Raw genomic sequence first — 22581 nt, forward strand, 5'->3', positions numbered from 1 at the left:
TAACATTTTCGAAGTACATCAAATTTTGGTGAAAATCCAATGAAATTTACATAAGCGTGTCATTGAAAGAATGTGGTTTATTTTTGACATCCAAATATCGGATTTTTACTGCATCTATGAATAAGATTAGATGTAGTTCAAAGTTGTCAAAAATGAACAACATCCCTCCAATGACACGCTAATGTAAAATTCATAGGTTTTTCACCAAAATTGGAAGTACTTCAAGTATGTTATTTGTGGTGAAAATTCTACTTCTTTTTCCTCACTTTTTTTTTTCTGGGGTATGATAATTTTCGATCAAGGAATGCTTTATTATTTTCATGAAAAAGCATTTCCGAGTCTTTACACAATTCTATTAAATATGGAAGTCTCTTGCTACTTAAAACGACAACCTGTTGGTTCGTTAATTAACATAATCTGTAGAGTACAACATTAAAAAAACGGTATTAATCTATCTTAATTCATACATATAAATCAAAAATTAATATATTTAAATATTAATAGTATATGATACTGATGTTGTTGTTGTAATTATTATTTAATAATTTGGAGGTATTTGAAATCAAAAAACAAAAACTTCCTGTATTTTTGGGAAAGCGCATACGCGGAAATCAAGAGAATGGAAAATAGATGCACACACAAGAAAGAGACTTTACCGGAAAATGTATGAAAACAGACGAAAGTGTATGGGATCGTGTGTTTGTGTGGTCATTAGAGGCTTGCAACATGTGTTAAGCTGCATGAGGTGTAAAAGAACAACAACAAGCGCATTAAATATGACGAAGAAGAAATGCAATACCAACAGTTATAGTTGTTGCTGTTGTTGCATAGTTGCAATGCCAGTGACAGCAGCAGTAGTCGTGGTAGTATTAGTAGTTGTGGTAGTGTTGCATGGTGTAACGTAGTCAAGTGTTGGCCAATAACGGTAGTAGTGAACTTCGGTCGTGCTGTATGGGTCATACAGTTTTTATTTTCGTTTTATTCCGATACAGAAAAAATCACAAATTGAAAATAGAAAAAAAATTGAAATAAAAATTAATGTGCGGTGGGCATTATAGAAAAATATGTGCCATCAAAATAGACAAATTCCCACACACAATCGGGCACACAAACAAATACATAGACACACACACACAGATACACATATATTGGTGCATATAATTGCGGTTAAATGTGAAGTGAATAATTGCAATGTAATTTATTATTAATCGAATGGAAAAAATTAAGAATATTTTATTTTCGCAATTGCAAGTACTTTGTTTAGCAAAAAATAAAATTTTAATTTTGAATGTTTTCTAATTTAATTATAAAAGGAAAATTCTATAGAAAGAAGATGGGAAAATAATGTTTGTCTTATTTAGTTTTTATATAACAGAGATTAATAGTTTTTGCAATTGTTTAAACAATCGTTAAAAATTAATTTTATTAATTCTTGTTGGTATTGGTTGCAGTATCGATTTTTCCCAAGGTTAGTGGGTGGTCAGTTTAATGCAAACATTCTTCGCTTGTTTCGCTATTATTTTCCGCGAAAATACAGATTTTCCATTTTCCGGAAAACTGTTGTTTTCCTTTTTGCATTCGACTTCATTTTTCTCTTCGTTACGACTAACACACTCTCATAGTCATTTAAATGCAAATTGTCAGAGTTGCCATTATTTAAAATACATACATATACTTCAAGTACTTCAATTAGATCTGAATCACTAATATATAGTAGAGTATAGTGTTACTCAATCCATTCTTATAGAGTATAGTCGGACGGAAACGGAGCCCGATAGTTGCTTAGTAGGTATTTCTAACTATTATTAGTAGCCTACTGTAACTATTATGGCCATCTGTTACAGAGGAAGCTTCCTGATTTAACATTATCATCATGATTTTGAAAATAGAGTCATGATATCGAAAATTTCATCCTTTCAAAGGAGAACTCAACTATGCTGCTAATTATACCATTTTATTTTAGTGTTATTGAATTAAGAAATGTAGCTTAACTTTGTGTTATTTAAAATAGGTTTCAAATGAATTTCAAAATTGTAATTTTTAGGGACTAGTCTTATTATATTAGGGTATAAATTAGGCCTTTAAATCACTGTCCACTGTCGGTTCTTTTGTGCTCTCCTTTTGGTGGAAAACTTAATCGATTTCATGACTATTAAGTCGTTTCCAGAAGAAGATTTTATATGGGGGCCTTGGCCAACCAAGTGATTTTGAGTTGATCGGTATTTTTTAAAATGTATGCTGGTCGAATATTTTATAGCGTTATAATGATCATCAGCGCAAACTTATAATACTGTCCCCAATATAGTGGTATAAGATATAAAAATCCATACATTTAGACTTAAATGTGTGGTGTGTTAATACCGAAAATGAACTTTTACCATATTACACAAATACTGGATTAAAAATAATCAAAACAGAATTACACATCAAAAAGTCATGTTATAAATCAATTAAGAAATTATAGTCGGGCAAGGCCATGTAATACCCTACACCACTTTGGAGAATAAAATGTGTTTTACTGTTTTATAATAAAGCATTTAAGTTAAATTGTACCATATCTTCAATATATTAACGCAATTTATTGTTGAAAAACTATTATTTTGAAAAAGGATTTATATGTATGTGGGTTGGGGGAAATATGGAATTAATTAATAAAATTTGGTAGATGGATAACGACATTAGTCTTTTTATGTAATTTTCTTAAGGGCGCTTTGTTTGGGTGCTAAGGTCACACGAGGCCCGATCATTATAAAAATCATCAAGGTCATCAAGGCTAGTTAGAGTATATTAAATATAATTATGAGCACAAAAGCCCTATTTGGAAGATCAGTTGTATAGGGGCTAGGTGAAATAATCGGTCGATATTAACCATATCAAGTTTTGCAACGGACACTCAGAAAATGATACACTCAGAAAATGACTCTAAGCCGATACTTAAAGGTGCACAGAGGGAAAAATAAATATACACGCCTGGTATCAAATTAACACCAAATTGTTCAATAACATCCATTGTCAAGTATATACATACATACAACAACAACATGCAACTTTGTCAACATTGCAACAATTCGTTGTCACAGTCTAAACTTTATGCACATACGTTGTCTAAATGTTAACAAACGTGGCAAGCTCACTATTGGCAACGCATTTTGAGCTTACCACGTTTGTTAACTTTAAGACAACGGATGTGCATAAAGTTTAGATTGCGACAACGATTTGTTGCAATGTTGACAAAGTTGCGTGGTCTACATTACATGTTGTTGTATGTATGTATGTATATACTTGACAATGGATGTTATTGAAAAAATGTGTGTCAAGTTCGTACCAAGTGTCAAGTTCCCCTCTGTGTGGGTATAGGATCAATAGTATTGTGTGTTACAAACATTAGCACAAATCCAATACTACACTCCTCACTAAAGTGGTGTAGGGCATAAATACGGTTGACTATTGTAATTTTCCTATTTCACCTTAAATGGGAACATATGTATAAATATGTATAATAGTTATTATGGCAACACTGTTGACAATATGTATTCCAAAATTTGTTTCTTCTCTAACCCCGAATAATGCAATTGTTTACGATGTTGTTGTTATTATTTTGACGAATGTTTATTATTTACACTTGTTCTTTCTCTCTTTAAGTGTGAGAATATTTGAAAGCACTATTGTAAACTCATTATTTGTCTATTTACTATTTATGAGCTCTTATTTGTTTGTCAATTGAATTGAATAATGTTAATGAACTTTTAATTGAAATATATTTTAAAGTTAATTAATTTTTCGTTTCCTCTATAAGGAATTTTTCCCTTTGTTTTTAAAAGGAACGTTGAAAGGAAATTAGTTCAATACATTTCATAATTAAGACATTAATGTGAATATGAACATAACTAAATAAAATTTAAATACCGGAACTTATACCTATAAAAACAAAATTCAACAAATTTTAAAAATATCTTCAATTTGACCACAAAATATAGATTTTTGGCAAGTTATTATTGAAATTGAAAATTAAACGATTGCATGTATAAAATATTTATTTATGTTTTCTTAAATAATAATTACGTTTCCTGTTGAATTTAGTATTTAACTTTTCATATTAATTTGAAACTTCCTACTTTTTCTTTAAAATTTCAGTTAGAAAAATATTGTGATATAATTCAATTTATTATGAAACTAAATCAATGAAAGTCCATGTAATAATTTAAACAAAAACTTTGTAAATCTTAAATTAAACAAATTAAAAACCAAAACAAAACAAAATCAAAAAGACTGTGATTCAAAACTAGTTAAATTTTTTTTATAACAATTAAACAACAAGTTTTAAACGTTAGTCAATGCCGGAAAAATAGTGTAATAAATTTTGAAATCAAAATTTAAAAATAAACGAATTAGTTATGTTGAATACCGGTAATCAACAGCATCAACAACAACAGCAGCAGCATCATACACAACAACAGCAGCAACATCAGACACAACAGCAGCAGCAACATCAAACTCAACAGCAACAACACCATCATCAACAACAGCAGCAGCAACAATCACAACAACAGACCAACAATACACAATCTTTAACACACCTTCTCAATCTCAACACCCATCATTGTGATGCAAATTTAAATTTCACTTCATTTGCCGAATTATGCCGTCTATGTTCGATACGTAATGGTCCCACCAAAATTCATTTGTTCGAAAAGGAAGCTGAACAACGTAATCTTATCTACAAATTACGTTCTCTAATGCCGGTTAATGTAAGTGATTATGAAGATTATCAATATTTAATTATGTTATTAATTACACTGTTTTACAAAATGTAACGTGATATTATATATTAGGGTTTTAACTTTTTAATATTTTTGGAATATATTAAATTTTATTCAAAGTTCTATAACAAAATACTAAAAATATACTATAACAAAATACAAAATAATGTACTTACCCAGGAAAAACCTTGGTTGGTTATCGTGGTAGGTAGTTCACTACCCGCGAACTGTCAAGTAGAATCGAATTCATAGAGGAATTGGAAGACCGTTTCTTCCTTTTCCCTGCGACAGTGATCATTGAAAGGGAGCCCAAGTCGACTTGCATGTCTGCCAATTACTCAGTGTCCTGTTATTACTGCTATCAATAATATTTCAGCCTGAAAGACACTACAGTTGTTGGGAAGACGGTGGTATATACTTACCACAACTTCTTCATAGAAGACACGAGAACCAATACCGCGGTTAATTTTAGAACCACCTGTAAAGATTCGGGTGGTATATTCTCTCGGTAGGTTGCCTCTACAGGAAAAACCAACATTTAAAAGTCATAAATTAAAAAGCTAATAAAACCATTATCTCTTACTTATTCATTGGCAATTTAAGTCATTTAACAGGGCGATGACAATGGACGTTTCTGATTATATTTATGTAAGTCATTATAAGTGTACTTAATAGTAATGCAGACGGTACGGTAGTAGTAGTCATTGAAAAGAAAGTTGTTGATATTTTGTCGATCAATGATTCTTGCAATAAACGTTAATTTTTAAATTCTTGAGCATTTGTACATCATTTCTTAGACAATATTTATATCAAATGAAAGGTCTCCGAAATCATTACAAAAAACACACAATCCAAGAGATATAAAATATAGAGATATTCATTGCTTTTTCCGTAATTGTCATCTTATCTTCTACATACATATATAAATTTTGTTGGTTTTAAAAAGAAAATTTTTCGAAAACATGTTTGATGGAATAGTCTAAGATTTGGATTTAGAAAATATCGGAGGCTTCCATCTTTATTTCAACAAATATACGGTATTTTTAAGTCAGTTATTAGGGTACTAGGACCACTTATGGCCCAATTTTTATACCCTACACCACTATAGTGGGGAGGGCATTATACGTTTGTACCAGTGATGCCAGGAGAATTTTTTCAGAAATCCCTACGCTTATGAGAAAAAATCCCTTTTTTCCCTACACCCACTTTTTATTTTCCCTACATTTTTCCCTACACTACTTTTTAAAATTTTTTTCCAAGTTTATTAAAAAAATACAAAAATAACATAAAAAACTAAAATATTAGCTGTTTTATAATATACATATATATATATATATATATATATATATATATATATATATATATATATATATATATATATATATATATATATATATATTCTAGAATTTAAATTTTAAATTTTTTACTTTCAATTTTACATCATACAAATCTTCCAACCCTGACTCATCAGTTAAGATTAGAAAAAAAACAAGACAATTGAGAGATTTATAGCAGTATCACGATTGGATGTTATAAATGTATTTTATGTGCTCCCAACAAAAAAATTTCATAAAATTTAATATAATTATTTTAAATAAGGTTTACTTTTGCGTTTACTTTTTGCGGTTTACTTTTATAAATTCTCAGAACATGAAATTATTTTTTTCAATCCTGAGTTACTGCATTAAGCCCCCGACTACTCTATCTATAAGGAGTCAGAATATATCGCCCTACAGGATTGGCATAATCCAAAAAAGTAGTTTCAAGAAAAATGGATATGAATATTTAATGACATTTAACTATTTTCTTTGATAACTTTTAAACAAATTAAGGGATTTTAAAAATCCAAATTCAGATAGTTGAGGTTAATATGTTTCTCATCTAAATTGAAATTCAATTTTTAGTTGTCTAATATTCACGAAAACGTGGGTTTTAGTTTTTACGTTTACAAAAAATCGTTTTCACATCGAAAATAATAGACATATTAGAAATTTGATAAATCTATATGAAAGATTTTAGTATGTCGCATGTTTTGTAGACCTCAGTTCAAGAAACCCGAATTTTGGATTATGCCAGGCTTAAAGCGATATGTAGGTACACATATTGTAGAAATTACAAGCGGAATTTTTACTAACGATACACTTAAAATTGATTTCATTTTTAATTTTAAAGTTTAATACATGAAAGAGTATATTTTTAGTTGATAAAAACTATGAAATTGAAAAAATCCCTACAACTTGACAATAGTAAGAAATCTTTCCCTTTTTCCCTACACGTGAAATTTTTGAAAAAAATCCCTACAAAAAGGGAAAAATCCCTACACTTGGCATCACTGGTTTGTACTGCAAAAAAAATATTGGTCATAGAATCATTTTCTGAGTCGATTAAGCTATGTCCGTCCGTCTGCCCTTCGTCCGTTCATGTAAACTAAGTAATCAAAGTACAGGCCTAGATTTTAAAGAAAATTCAATGAATTTGGTACGAGTAATGCTTTTGGACCAAGGACGAATCATATTGATTTTGGTTCAAATCGGTTCAATATTTTAAATAGCCTCCATACAACCGGAACCTACGATTTGGGCTTTTTAGCTCATATTTACGTTTAATATACTCGTATATCGATAAGACATTTTGTAATGATCGGGCCTCATTTGACCCTAGCCCCCATCACAAAATGACTTAAATGTCCACAATTCGTTTAAAAATTATTATGAATGATAAATCACATTTTATTCTTATAACTGTTTTTGTTTACAGATTGCTAAAGAGGATTTTCTGCCCAAAAATATTTGTGAAAATTGTGTCCAAAAGGTGGAGGGTTTGTACGAGTGGCGTCAGTCAAGCTTACAAAACGAACATATTCTACGAAATTATGCCGAATCGATGAGAGCCGTTACAGCAACTATAAATTTTGAGGTATGTCAGTTATTATTTTAAATAAATTAATGCAACTTTTTTAATGACGAACAAATTATGTATAATGACCTATATATTGATGCCAATTCATTAAAAAAAAATAAGAATAAGCATTATTGAATGCAGAATACTTTTGAACCGATATTCACGGTTATTTGAATTAAGTTGGCGTGCTTTTGCTGAATTTTATGAGGTACACTTTCTAAGAAAAGATATAATCCATAGTTCTTGAATGCCTAAAAACCTTATGTGATATTTTAATAATTTTTATATATAAATTTATATCGAAGGATATTATGACATTTTCATCTTAAACGTTTGAATAGTGATTGATCTCAAGTGCCAGTTGTTTACTTAATGACATGCCCATAAATCTTTGACATTAAACTATATACCTTTTAATGTTTCTATTTCACATTGTTTCACCTTATTTGCTTTGTTTACAAACATTGTATGTACTTTGACATTTCATTCATTTCATAAAAACAAAGATATGCTCTAAGTGAGAGTATTTTATTTAATCCTGAAACAAAAGTTAAAAACAACAATGAAGAAAACTACTCCAATTTAAAATGACTTTACTTTTAGTACACAAATGACAACAAAATTGAAAGGACTTTCTCGCTTGATGGCCTCTCGAGTTTTTCTTAATTGCTAACATTTTTTATTTCCGATTTAATTTGTTGTGCTCACGCATATGCGGGTACATCAAGTAGACATGAGTGTGTGAGAATAAACAGTGGGATAGCGTTTGTGTTATAAAATTTAAATTTGTTTTCATATGAATTAAAATTTAATTTAAAAAAATTAAAAATATGTAAAAAATAGCAAATGTGCTTTCACTTTAATTAATTAAATGAAATTTGTGAAGTGTATGAATAATGGAACACCTTGTAAGTATATTCTAATGCAAACGGATTATAAACTTTATATGCAAGACAACGTTATTAAAATAGTTTTATTAAATTTGATCAAATATTCGAAAAATTTTAAAATATATTTAACGTTTTTATAAACTTTAATAAATGTTGACAAGAAATAACCATTATAAAGTTCCACCGTGTATAACTACCTAGTATCTGTGTGTCTGAATGCCGAAGTTACACAAAGTACTACCACACTACGATTTATGTTTGGCATCCAACAAGGGTATGGGCACGAGTGTTCTGTAATGTTTCATTCTCATTTGTTCCATCCTTCACAAAATTCCAATGCCAGCAGGTTATATTAGTGCGTGTGAGTGAGTGTTTGTTAGAGAGAAAGTGTATGAATAGAATTGGAACACCCCCATCAACAAATCAAATATAAATTCAATACAATTGTGTACGCAGTCCGACACAACAAAAACAACAAGAGCACATACAGTTTGTCGACGCCGTTTAGTCGTTTTTTACTTGGGGACTCTGGCAATAACAAAAAAGAACCCCCTGTTATACAATTACAGACATACAAACTAACTGATATTAATTTCTCAAATGTAAAATAAAAATCAAGCGCAGTTGAAATTAAAACATATACAATTCATGCCAGAAATGCCGCAATTGTACGTTTTTTGGTACTATTTAAATATGCCAATATATCGCTTTCTTACAGCAGGGAACTCACTGTGATGGGTCAGGTATGAACAGAGTAAACCTCTAAACATACTCGAACAAAAAAAGGCAACTTTATCGATAACACAAGGACAAGAATACTGAACATATATCACAATTCAAAACTTCCACTCAGACCTTTCATCCTATACATTCATTTGGAATTAATTTAATCATGCATTAGTCTTTAAACCAACATTCCCTTAAGGTATTTTCAGACTACAATACTGAGTATTAATACTTGTCAAGAATATTTGTATCATAATACAATTTACTAGTCTAAATATAATTTGTAATTTGATTTTCAAAAATATTACTTATTTTTTTGGCATACGGTCAGTGTTCATAAATTTTTTAAAACAATTCAAAAACTTTTTATTTTCAAACGTATTCGGTATGTAAGTGTAAAATACATTAAAAATAAGAACGAAAAGTGCATAAATAATTGAAAATTGGATAAAAAATATTACAAATGTTATAGTGTAAACATAAAATGTATTTTTCGGATTGATTTTTTGAAAATGCGAATTATTTTCATAATATTTTTAATTTGAAGTGTGTTAATACTCAGTATTGTAGTCTGAAAATACCTTTACTGCGATTTCGGTTTCAATCAAAATTATTAGGAGTTTCACTAAGGAACTTCGATTTCAGAATTTCATGAGTGTGTTCGGAAAACATTTATCTACATATTAGGCCTGATTTCTTTAATGAAATCCTGACTTGGCAGCGCCTGTTCCCTATGTCAAGGGCGGCTACTTTGCCTCAAAAACCCCTGTTAAAGGCAGTTAGATGGTGTGCTTTCGGTTTGGTATGCGAATAACTCTTATTGGACGGCATCACAGTTTTGGAGGTACCTATTACAAATCCATGATGCGTTTTCCACTTATTGAGCGCCATCCGGGCCTGCGTCTGATTCCAGAGGAGTGGTAGTTCCACTAAATCTGTTGTGACCACGACTAACAAGAGGGATTCCCAGGGTTTGGTAGTCGAAACTGTTACTGTATTAGGTATGCAAAGATCAAAACTTTAAGAGATCAACATGGAGTCGTTCATAACTCCTAGATCGCTAAATATAGGAAAAACTAATCGAGCTTTGAAAACTATCTGAAGAGGGAATGGAAAACACTGGCGAACTACAAGCGCTCTCTTTGTTATATGATGAAGCACGTTTTAGAGATCCGGCGTCTTTGAGGTACCATCGCATACGGAATTATGTGGAAGAAATGCTGAATATTACTGTCCATCCATCCAAACAGAGAATGTTCGACCGTACATTATCATCATGTTCGACCGTAGTCAAGCTGAGGGTAAAATTCTTGCGAGCGCTAATTGGCGAACTCGCAATTAGTAAGATTAATTAAAAGTGCCAAGATCATCGTCAAAGAAAATGTACTAGCCTTTCTTGAAAACTGCATTCGAGGAGTAGGTTAACTCTGGCCCATCAATCGTGTCCCTTTGAATAAGATCCTATAACTTTCATGGACATATAAAAAACTACCTTTAACATGCAATAAAAAAAAATTTAATGTTAATCAGTTACAAAGTTGGTACAATAAGAGTCAACAAAAGTACATTTTATAAACATAATTCCGTGTAACTTCCCAGATTCGTTAAAATATTATTTGTTTTTGTTGCTGTTGTTATTTGCGATTATTGTTGTGCTGGTAATGTTGCTGTTGTTGTAATACAATAAAAACGAAATACAACAAAAGCAACAACAAAACGATAGAATAGAAAAAAGCAACATCGTCGTCTGACTAACGACAGACAGACGAAACGATATGAGTAGCAAATCAGTTTCGCAATACATACACAAACAAAAGGTGCTGAAAATTTTCAAACGTAGCATACTTTGCGGTGCATTTAAAGAGTAAAAATAAAGTCTAACAATAAAAAATTAATTAAAAAAGGGATTTCTATTACAACACAAATTATTATTTAATAACTCCTACTAAAATAATAAACTTAAAAAAAGTCATGAGTTTATCGATAACTTAAATCGTTCTTTAACAACATCAAGTATATATATAATATATATAATGGATTATATCATATAGAAATCGTTCCTAGATTACACCATTCAATTTTTTCATACAGTAAATGTCTGTGGATGTGCGTGTGTTTGTAAGTGTTTGTGTGCGAGTGTATTTGAATGCTTAATATAAAATGTTTAATACAGCGCGAAAAATCGATTAAAAGTGTGTGTAAATTGAATATAAAGAAAGCGAAAAAATAATACAAATATCATCGAAAGACTCTTTTTAAGACTGTGTATAAATAGAAAATATTTAATAAAATAAATAATTCCAAAAGAACTGAAAATACTTAAACTGATTGAAAGTACCCATTTTCAAATATATAATAAATGTTAAACAATGTATCTTTAAATGTCTACAGTGGATTATTACTTTAAGGATATAGTGGTAAAAATAAATTATTTAAAAGAATTGCTAATACCTTGTTAAAAAAACTTCCAATTTTATTTTAAACAAATATATTTTTAACAATGTTGTATCTAGAAATAATAAGACAATCACGCAATGTTAATTGTTAATAAGAAAAATTATGACGTTTTTTATACCAGTACAAAATGATTCAAATGAAGATTTTTTTGTTCTTTAAAATAATGCACAGTAGAATGTCTAGTAATATTTTCATGGTGAATTACATACATGTGTTTAAAAAACGTCATTCAAATAAGATACGATTTACAGTTCCTTTTTAAGAAGTTATTTGACATCGATAATTAAAAAAATTTTGGAAAATAGCCTTATAGAGAATTTGATAGAGTGAAAGATTCATGAGTGAATTCTGAAAAATGTAAAACGACTTTCTAACCCATGTTCCAAAAGATACATATTGGGTCCAGATATAGGATATTTATATTTATGTTGGGCCAAAGTTTGAATACTCTTTTGTTGTAGGGTGTTTTGCGATACACAATATTTAGGGATTTCGGTTGGGTTTAACAAAGAGAGCTGAATGTCAATGCAGCGAAGACAGAAATATGACTTTTCAAAAGAAAGATAAAAGACTATACTGAGCCCGGTTCATGATAGGGACCATATCAGTGATCGACAGGCTTAAATACCTAGGCGTTGTCATTTATCAGAAACTAAAAGGTAATTAGAACGATTTTAACTTACGTTTTTATAATCTGGTAAACTTCATTGGACGAAAAGTGTAACATAATACCACTACAGGGAGTGGTTTTGCTTGAATATAAGTGGGGCCATAAACACTAAGCCGACCAAGTATAGGTGTTATCATTTATCCGGACTTCATTGGACGAAGACATAAGGTGGTGTAGTCGATTGACTGATATCTCTAGGCGAATAAATAGAACGCGGATATATGATGCGTCATCAGTGTGTACCGATTGGAAGATTGTATACAAACATATTAAAGAAAGTACTTCTGCAGCTACACGAATGGCTCTAAGCGGGGAAATAACAAAAGTATGGGGATCCATAAACCCAGATCACGCTTTCTAGATCACAACACTTGCCTCCAGGTGTAGGGCTTCCAGATGGACTGTCACTGTTAAGTGTACCATTAGATCTAAAACTTAGACCTGCAGCTACACGAAAACCCAGATTACGTTTTCCTGGTCTCAACACTAGCTTCCAGGTGGAAGGGCAATAAAGGCGTTATCTGATTACAATGTTAAATCTGCAGTACACTGTAAGAATAAACGAATTTTCTTCTAGTGTTTTTTATTTTAAGATTAATGGTATCCTACGGTGATTCAAGGAAAATCCCCCATTCTTCCTAAAGGAGGTTGGAAACTTCGAACACTAAGATAATTTTTTATGGTACTTAATTATTAAAAGTTCCCCACCAGTACAAAGCCTGAGTATTCTACTGTGACGCTGGAGTTGATCCCCGACATAGTCTTGTATTACAACTGTCTTCTAGTATTATGGTCTATTAATGGCAAATAACTTGAGGGACTTAGGAAATTAAAAAATTTGAAATTAGTGGGAATAAGACTGTTAGTATGTATCTTGATTTCACACACAGAACTACGCTAAATGGACGAGCGGGATTTGACGAATGCAGATAATGCGGCAAGGTAACCATTGCCAAACCTTTAGCGATCATAGCAGGCTTGGGAAGTAACGATTACATTTTAAATTACAATTAATTAAAGTTTTGCCAATTAAAATTATTTATAAATGTAATTGAAAAATTTCGAAATAAAAATTTCGAAATTACAAGTAATTGCAATTGGTTATTGCTCAATTACACATTACTAGTAATTGTAATTGAATATGTAATGAATTACTTTGAATTACTAGGTTTTTATAGACATCATTATAACATCATATTTTTCAACATAACGAGGGAATATATATATATTCAATAGTCGCTATCTGTAATTTGCATAAAAAAACTCAAAACTCTCTATCTATTCCAAAAATTGCTTTAAACTCTATCCCTTTGGATAATTTTATATTGCAAAACAAGTTTTCTTACTAATTTGGACATGCTGAACACAAATAACTGAAATCGGCTTAATAGTTTCCGAGATATCGCTCATTATGACACTAATTAGTTTAATTTTACTATCGTGTTTAACCATATATCGTTGATTATGGGCCAAAGCATTATAATCTGGTGCTTTTTCTAAAATTGAAATTAATACATTTTATATTAATTAGTATGTATCTTTGTTGCAATTTGCCCACTGTATAATAGATCATTTATGTTTTAAGTAAAGAATCAAAATATTTCATTCTTTCAACTTTATCTTTTTTCGTATATTTTATGACATTTTGACTTTCCATTCCACTGTGACTAATTCGCCATAAAATACACACTTGAACCTCAAACCATGCACATTGAAACCGGCACATACACTTTCAAAGACACAGCACAGACACAAACGCACACATGTGTTTTTTTATACAATAAAAAAAGAAAAGTAAAATTTTGTATTTGCAAAAATGTTTCAAGAATTTGCGCGTAAAGGACAATTTTAAACAAGGACCAACAATTTTCGCAAAAAGGACTAAAAATGTTTCAAATGTGTGAGAAAGTCAATGAGAGCGTTGTAAGAAATTGAATGAAACATTTGCCGCTTAAAATTAAACAAAAGCCACGCATTCTCTCGCTCTCTACAGGAATTTCAATGAAAGAAATTTGTAATTTAGCGGTAAATGTTATTCTCATGAAAGGAATAAAACTGTTTTTTTCATACCACAACGTTCCAGGAAAATAAACGAAAGGAAAAACGGAAATGTATGAATGAGAGCGGAATGAAACAAACAAACAAAAAAATTCTACAACATTTAACTGGGGTTGATATGGGTCCATAAGAGTAATCGTCTTGTTCTTACTTTTTTTGGTTTTAAAAGTTTGTTTACATTTACAATAGATTTGTATTGTAGTTTTCAATTATTTATATTTTTTCCGTTTCACTTTTATTTAAAGGACGGCACAGTGAATATGGATAAAATGACGGTGGCCCAAAAGAATGCGTATCTCGAGGCACACATGGCAGTACAACAACAAATGGCACAGGCGGCTATACAATTTAAGCAACAACAACAGCAGCAACAACAACAGCAGCAACAACAACAACAGCAAACGTCCAATAATAATCAAACACAACAACAACAGCAGCAGCAACAACAACAAAATTCACCAAATAGCAACAATAACAATAGTAGTAATAATAACAATAACACAAATCAACAATTACAACAGCAGCAGCAACAACAACAACAGCAGCAGCAACAACAACATTATGCCAGCACCATAAAAGTGCCACAAATAAGTTCCTCTAGTTCAGCCGGCAACGAAAGTACTTTCACCGTTCCGGACGATGTAGGCATGGGATTTGAGGGCGGCGTTCGAGTGCTACAAAGTTTGGGCACTTGGTCGTCGGACAATATAACGTACAATATACCGAAACCGAATTTGATACCATTTACCGAGCCCTATGTCGAGGGTGGTTCCATGCATCCAGCCAGTCGCCTAAAAGCTTTACAACAAGTTCAGCAGGCTTCGTCGGGTGTACGCAAAACTAATCCTTCAAAACGTGAGTTAATATTAAAATATGTATTAGATTTTAATGAACATGATCTCTCATATCTTTTTCCTCAATTTCAGCCACCAATAAAGCATTTGAGTGCAGCGTGTGCGGCAAAGGTTTGGCCCGCAAAGATAAACTAACCATTCACATGCGTATCCATACGGGAGAGAAGCCTTATATTTGTGAAGTATAATTTTATAGCAGATTCCATTGAGAAACCTTCAGCATTTTATTAATTGTCTTCATTCTTTTCCAAACAGGTGTGTAATAAAGCTTTCGCCCGTCGTGATAAATTAGTCATACATATGAACAAGTTCAAACATGTTACGCCCACAAACATAGCACCGCTTGGGAAACGTCTGAATAATCTAGTGAAGAAAAAAGAACCCGAACCTGAAGACAATAAACAGAATCTTGAGTTACAACTACAACAGCAAGCAGTACAAGTAGCAACTCAAAATATTATTGTTCAGACTACGAGTGCCCAGCATACTGGTGGCCAGAGTACAGCTATACCGGGTATTATTATACCACATCATCATGCCCAACAGCAGTTGTCGTGGACTTGTGAACTGTGTGGTCGTATGTTCTCCAATCGGGATGAGTGGACATTGCATGCCAAAAGCCATTTGGAGGTGAGAAAAATGTCGGTGGTGTGTATTTTATAAAATTATTTTCCATGCTAAATAACTATGGCATATTAGAGTTATAAAGGTTTTCCAACTTTCAACTCTCTCAGTTAAAATTATTCTTTATATCCATTTTGTATGTTAGGTTTATGTACAGAATATGGCATGAAATTTTTGAAAATGAAAGTGGCTACTAATGCTTTTGCTTATTTTTTTGACATTAGAATATTGGTCGTAACTTCCAAAAACATACATATATTCTGGGTCATTATACTATTCTCGTTACGCAATATTCTGTCATGATATGATCTGTACTAGAAGGATAAAATTTTTTATATTTTCTCTTAATTAATTAACAACATTGGAAGTGGGCAAAATACGTTTTATCCTTTCTGTCTAATCGATAGACATAAACAATAAAAGTTTGTTGACATTTCGATCAAAATGCGTAAAAACTGTATCTGTTACATCTGTTCTCAGTTTTTTTTCTGTTTATTCATAGTATATTTATACCACTATAGTGGGGAGGGTATTATACGTTTGTGCAGATGTTTGTAACACATAAAAATATTCGTCCTACACCCACCTTAAAGTATACCGATCGATTCAGAATCATTTTTTGAGTCGATTAAGACATGTCCGTCCGTCTGTCCGGTTGGCTGGCTGGCTGTCCATGTAAACCTTGTGCGCAAGGTAGAGGCCGCAATTTTCAAGATAATTTGATGAAATTTGGACCAAGCATGTTCGGTCCATTATTTCACCTAGTACAACCCAGTACAACCGTACCTCCCGATTTGGGCTTTTTATGCCATAATTACGTCAAATATACTATTATCTCTCTAAAAGTTGGCACAAATAAGTTTTATATAAGTATAAATGACACTGCATATTTTCGTAATGATCGGAACATATTTGACCCTAGCCCCCATACAAACCCCCCTTCAAAAAATGTCTTAAACGTCTAAAATTGACTTCGTATCGCGATGAAATTCAACAAAACTAACTGTTATTTAAAAATATATCCTTTTCCCAAATTTAAAGAGGATCGGCCCTATACTCCTATATATTGTTTTTTATCAATAAATTGCTTAAATACGTTGGAATTAAGGTAAAATTCTACATAAAAGTTTCTTTATGAAAAATAAAAATTTAAAAAATATACTCATGGTGTAGGGTATCATATGGTCGGCCATGCCCGACTATACTTTCCTACTTGTTTATTATTATTATTATTATTATTATTATTATTATTATTATTATTATTATTATTATTATTATTATTATTATTATGTATCGAAATTAATATAGGCCTGAAAGTGATTCATAATAGGGCCTTTAATGTCAATTATGGACCGAGTTCTACAGAATTAAAAAAAGTTACTAATTTCTTAAAATTATAAACGTTTGTCGGAAATTATGGTATTAAACGTTATATGAGGGATAGAGTCAATTATGGACGGATTCTAATAAAATTTTCTGGAGGGGACCTTATATGGGTGTAGGATCAATTATGAACCGATCGCCACAAAATTTGGTAGTAAGATTATTTTCCTATAACTCGTTTGTGTTAAGGGGATCTTATACGAGGGGAAGGTTCAATTATCAATCGATCCATATAAAATTTAGTAGAGAGATTTTTGTTTGTGTAATTTTCTGAATTGTTTATATTGAATTTCGTCGCTATACTGCTAATACAAAGCCAGTTATGAGCGTGAATGGTTACTTGTATGGGAGGTAGGGTTAATTTTGGTCCGCCATACATCATAAACATAATTTCCTTAATTATATATATGATGCTTTTTGAAGCCCACAGATGGGATAGGGGCTGAAACTTGGCATAGATGTATTAAAATACCTAGGACAAATCCTAACATAGATGGATTTTTGATTTTTAGCCTGTGAGCGGAGAAATGTCGAATGGTTTTGCGTTTGTCAGGTTAACTGCCACGAGCTACTATCCCCTTAAAGCTATTATATTCGCCCTTTCGTTGCCGACTACTCCCGAGTGGGCTGGTACCCATATGATGTAAACCTTACCTCTGGGAGAGTGTTCAGTTAAAGTTTTCTTACAATTCCATACGATCTTAGATTTAGTTCTATCACCTGATATCGCCCTATTTGCCTTCTGGATGTCGCTGTGGGTGCCATATTTATTCTAATCCCATTTAGGCATTCTGTTATTGCTCGTACTTCTGCCTGGAAGCTTGTGTTATGATTTGGTAAATGGTGGTATATTTCTGTTTCTGGGTCTTCAATAAAGAACCCCAGCCCCACTTTGTCGTGTGGTTCACTATCTTATTGTTCACCAGATCTTCTACCTTGCTGTGCTGGTCTATTGGAATTTTGCTTGTCGGATTACCGGCATCGTAAACTGCATAGCAGAGATCGTCCCGGTTTCTTCTTCTGGCAACTTTGGCGTAAGATGGCGGCTCTTTTCCTTTTTCACCGTCTAGCTGCTCCTTTCTAGTTTTTTGGGACTTCTTTTGAGATACCTTTACCTTCGAGGTTGGTTTCGCCGACGTGTTCGTCTTCGAAATATTTGGCTTGGCGTTGTCAACCTTACTCGCAGTATTCTGACTTGAAGTTCCTTTGATTGTGTGGCTTGGTTTCGATTGCGCATTAGAAAACGGGGAGCTCTTTTTCTTCTTAGGTTTATTCTTAGTTGTCAACTCTTCGGGAGACCTGATCCTCTTTGTCTCAGATCTTGTGAGAGAGTCCGATTTTTCCTTTGGAGTGTCGTGGGATTGACTAACTATGATATCCTGAAGCATCTTTTTCAATATCCTCCTCAGTGCTCTTTTCTTAGTAATAAGTAGTTTAGCTATGCTATCACTTACCTCTTTCACCATTTGCTCTACTTCATCCTTCTTGGGATTTGCTATGATGGTGTTGTTATTATCATCTGAGTTAGCTGAGGTAGCTTAGAGCTCCCTCCGAGTACATCCATCTCTTTCACCCCTATATGTTTGCCAATGGCATGCTGTACACTAGACGCATTGTCTGCCGCAGAGGCCAAGGTACCCACCTCCGTAGTAGTTTTTTGCTTATGATTCCTGGATGACTACGACACGTGACTCGCGAGTGGATCAACACTTACCGCCGGTACTGGGTTATTTAGGCCCTGTACCGTAACTTTCTCTTAAAATGTATAAGTATTTGAGTTTGTGTAATATTTATAGAGCAGATTTTCTGTTAAGGAAATTGAAATTATATTATGCTTTAATTACAATAATTTTTTATGTTTAACGATCATTTATGAAGATAGTTGGGTGAGCAATTACTAAACTAAGTCTAAATAATTCAAATTAATGATTAAAATCTGATAACAAAATGCACAGCAATCGAAATATGATTGTATATAAATTTATTTTGTAATTATTTTTCGCGCAGTCGGAAGATTAAAAACTTTTTTCTGTATTATTGTGTTTGACATAAAAATTACTCAGAAAAGTCTCAAAAATTACTAAAATATGATTAGAAAAATACTCTAAAACGACCAATAATTCGACTCATTAATGACTCAAAAAAGATTAAAAAATGAGTTAAAACTAATCAGAAGTGGGGCTCATGAAAGACTCTTTTAGAAGAGTCGCGGTTAGAGTGCTATTTTCTCCCAACGAAAGTATTATTTATGATAAGAAAATAAGTGCATATATGATAATTTTAATCGTGCACAAGAATCATAAATGATTCGAATGTGATCAAAAATTAAAAAAAAAAAAAAATGTTAGCTGGAATGTAGTATGTATAGTTTGAAAATATTTCGGTATATCGTGAAATTTTACGCTGAGGAGATTTGAAGTTGATTTACAGTTGTTCGGCTTTCAATGTGGTATCACGACCAGTTGGCGGTTTCTAAATTGGTCACCATGGATCAACATTTTTTAAAGAATTGCAAAAAATTAGAATATGTTCAGAATAGCACTAAATTTCAATTATTCTTTATCAGATCTACAAAATTTCGCTAAGGTGTTAAGTTTATCTTATGATATACATATAGATGGAAATATCACTTTTTCATAATTTGCCTCATTATGTTTGAATATTTTGTTGATATCGTTATCAGTTAACATTAATAGAATTCTTCTAGTTGGTTTTGTCATAAATAACCCGGCAAAAATAAAACGAAGTACTTCGAAAAGAATAACATTTATCACCACTTCCAAAGTAGCACTAAGTGAATTTTTTTAGCTTCTGTGGAAGTGATGTTTAATGACTTCTGAAGAAGCAAAAATAATTATATATTATCAATGCTGAAGATATACATATTTTGTGTTAATTTTTATGAGTTAAAAAATTGTATTTTTGGGCTTTTATTTTAAATGTGTCTATTTCCCTATATGATTTAAGTCGAATTAATTGTATTCTATAATGATACAATTTTACTTCCAAATAAACTCCAAAAAATAAAATAATTACTTCTTGAGAATAACTTCAGAAGTTGTGAATTTGGAATCAAATAAAAAGGACATCCCTCCTATGACAAGTCTGTGTTAAAATCATCACTTCTGCAGGTCTTTAAGGTACTTTCATAGAGTAAATTCCACTTCTTTTTCGCTTCTTTGGGATTTCTAGTTTTGCTGGAAAAATTTGCTGAAAAATATAAAATATTTAAATGGAATTAGAAATATCCTTCTTTATTATGATAAATGCATTTGAAAAACTTGATCCACGACTTTGAATATTTTAACACCAATCGTAGTAGCAAAATCAAGCACTACATCACACAAAAAAAGGAACCACTTGTGTATATTAATTATTGAAACTTTAAATTCAATTTCCACAAAAAATATTTGGGAATACGTGAAGATAATTCCGGGGCGACGATATAGTGAAAAATTAGATAACTTTGGTAACTTCTTAACATAATTATTCTAGACCTTTTTCCTTTCGAAAGACACTTTCATATGATTAGATACATACGACAATTGTTTCTTAAAAGTTTTAAATAAAAATTTATTATTAAGTGATTATCTATATTTTAAATGATTTTTTAATCTGATGTTAATATTTTTCACTGGTATCTTTTGCAGTATTGACATCAGGAACAGGAAACAACGGAAATTGTTAAAACAGCCAAAATGGCTGCAAATACAAATCAACGTAACTATCAAATGGAAACAAATACGAACATCAACAACAACAACAATAATAACAATAATGGCAGCATGGATGAAATGTCACAGCGTAAAGAAAAGATAATCATACAAAATCAAATGTTTATCAATGTGCAACAGCAACAGCAACAGCAGCAACAACAACAACAATCGCAACAGCAACATGTGGTTAAGAGAGCACCAAAAAAACTAACACAACCACCAGCCATATTTAGTACGACAACAACAACTGCTGCTGCTGCAGCCACAATGGCAGCAACAGCCACAAATGATAATAACGATGGCAACAATCACACTAACAACAGCAATAATCAAGATGTAAATATGACAAAATAAAATAAACTAAAAAATAAACACAAACAAATAGACAAGCAAACTTTAAAACAATTACAGGAAACTCAAAGTTAAGAACACGCCAACGTAACGCTTATGTAATTTTTTCCATTACACTCTTACTTGCAACACTTTTGTTTTCAGTTTTTTTATTTGATCAAAATTCAAAGACTAATGAACATTCCCTTGTTTAGATTGCCAACTTTATTGCAAATTCTCCTACGGCTGCCAGTTATGTACAGGCCCAACTAAACAACATCAATGGCCTCAATATAACAACGACTACAACTGCAGATCAGCAACACCATCAACAGCAGCAACAACAACAACAGCACCATCATCAGTTAACAGCAAATGTAGTGGCAGCATCTGCTGCACCAACAGCCACGGCCACTGTGAGTGGCTTGCCAATAGTCACCTACAATGGGAATCAATATTGTGTCATCACGCATACGGGCGATATCACGTCATCGGCAACTGGCGAAAAACCTGATTTGTTGCAAGTAACCACCGATAAAGAGGGAAAAACCAATTTTATTTTAATGCAGTCTTCATCATCCATACAACCGAATGCTGGTGACATAGTGAATAATTGAAACTCATCGTTAATGTTTGGATTTTAAATTGTGTTGCAAACTGTTTTCAATTGTGTGTTTCTTTTCTGCATCATTTCTGTTTTCGTATTTTTCAAATTAAATAAGGAGTTGCAACATGCGGTTTCTTGTTTTTGGGTTTTTGTTAATGATTTTTTAAGTTTTTTTGGCGTTGACAATAATATCTTAAGAATATGTAATTATTAAAATTTCATGGGAAAAGCTATTTGTTCTCTAATCAGATTTTAGATAAATAAATGGCCTGATCTTAGAGTGATCTTTAAAATCTCGATATCGGTGTTCTCTTATGAAGAAGTCTTGTATTAGCATTTATAGTAAAATTCTTCTCGATTTAATTCTCAATCAATTTCATTTTGTTAAATCGTTAAAAAAAGATCCAATTGTTCCTGGAACTGTTAAAACTTTTTTATTCCAAAAGAGAATTAAGTGAGTATTGTTTATCGATATTTTGATTTTATGAATAGTGAACTGCAAATGAGATGACTAATCTCGAAATGTTTACGGAAATAGCAAAACCTTTAATATGTTTCTGATTAAAACTTTTCTAATCTTTATTTTTAGAGCCAAGTCTTGCCAG

General features: G+C 31.8%; 1 protein-coding gene across 11 annotated transcripts; it reads left to right on the forward strand.

Annotated features, from left to right (window-relative positions):
* Positions 1–848: 848 nt before the first annotated feature.
* On the forward strand, positions 849–21028 carry LOC119607213 (putative uncharacterized protein DDB_G0271606). 11 transcript variants are annotated; one of them, XM_037961038.1, is made up of 7 exons: positions 849–925; positions 4135–4748; positions 7518–7676; positions 14708–15317; positions 15389–15498; positions 15572–15946; positions 20974–21028. In XM_037961038.1, the coding sequence occupies exons 2-7, from the start codon at positions 4395–4397 to the stop codon at positions 20977–20979; spliced, it is 1614 nt and encodes a 537-aa protein (XP_037816966.1). In that variant the 5' UTR covers positions 849–925; positions 4135–4394; the 3' UTR covers positions 20980–21028. The 11 variants fall into 11 exon arrangements, with proteins under 11 accessions (XP_037816966.1, XP_037816964.1, XP_037816965.1 ...); XM_037961036.1 differs by having other exon boundaries at positions 888–1193; XM_037961037.1 differs by having other exon boundaries at positions 888–1178.
* Positions 21029–22581: the final 1553 nt, after the last annotated feature.

Source organism: Lucilia sericata, unplaced genomic scaffold (assembly GCF_015586225.1).
Source record: "Lucilia sericata isolate MDLA Ls3-8-SP2 unplaced genomic scaffold, ASM1558622v1 Contig000677F_arrow, whole genome shotgun sequence".
Lineage (NCBI taxonomy): Eukaryota > Metazoa > Arthropoda > Insecta > Diptera > Calliphoridae > Lucilia > Lucilia sericata.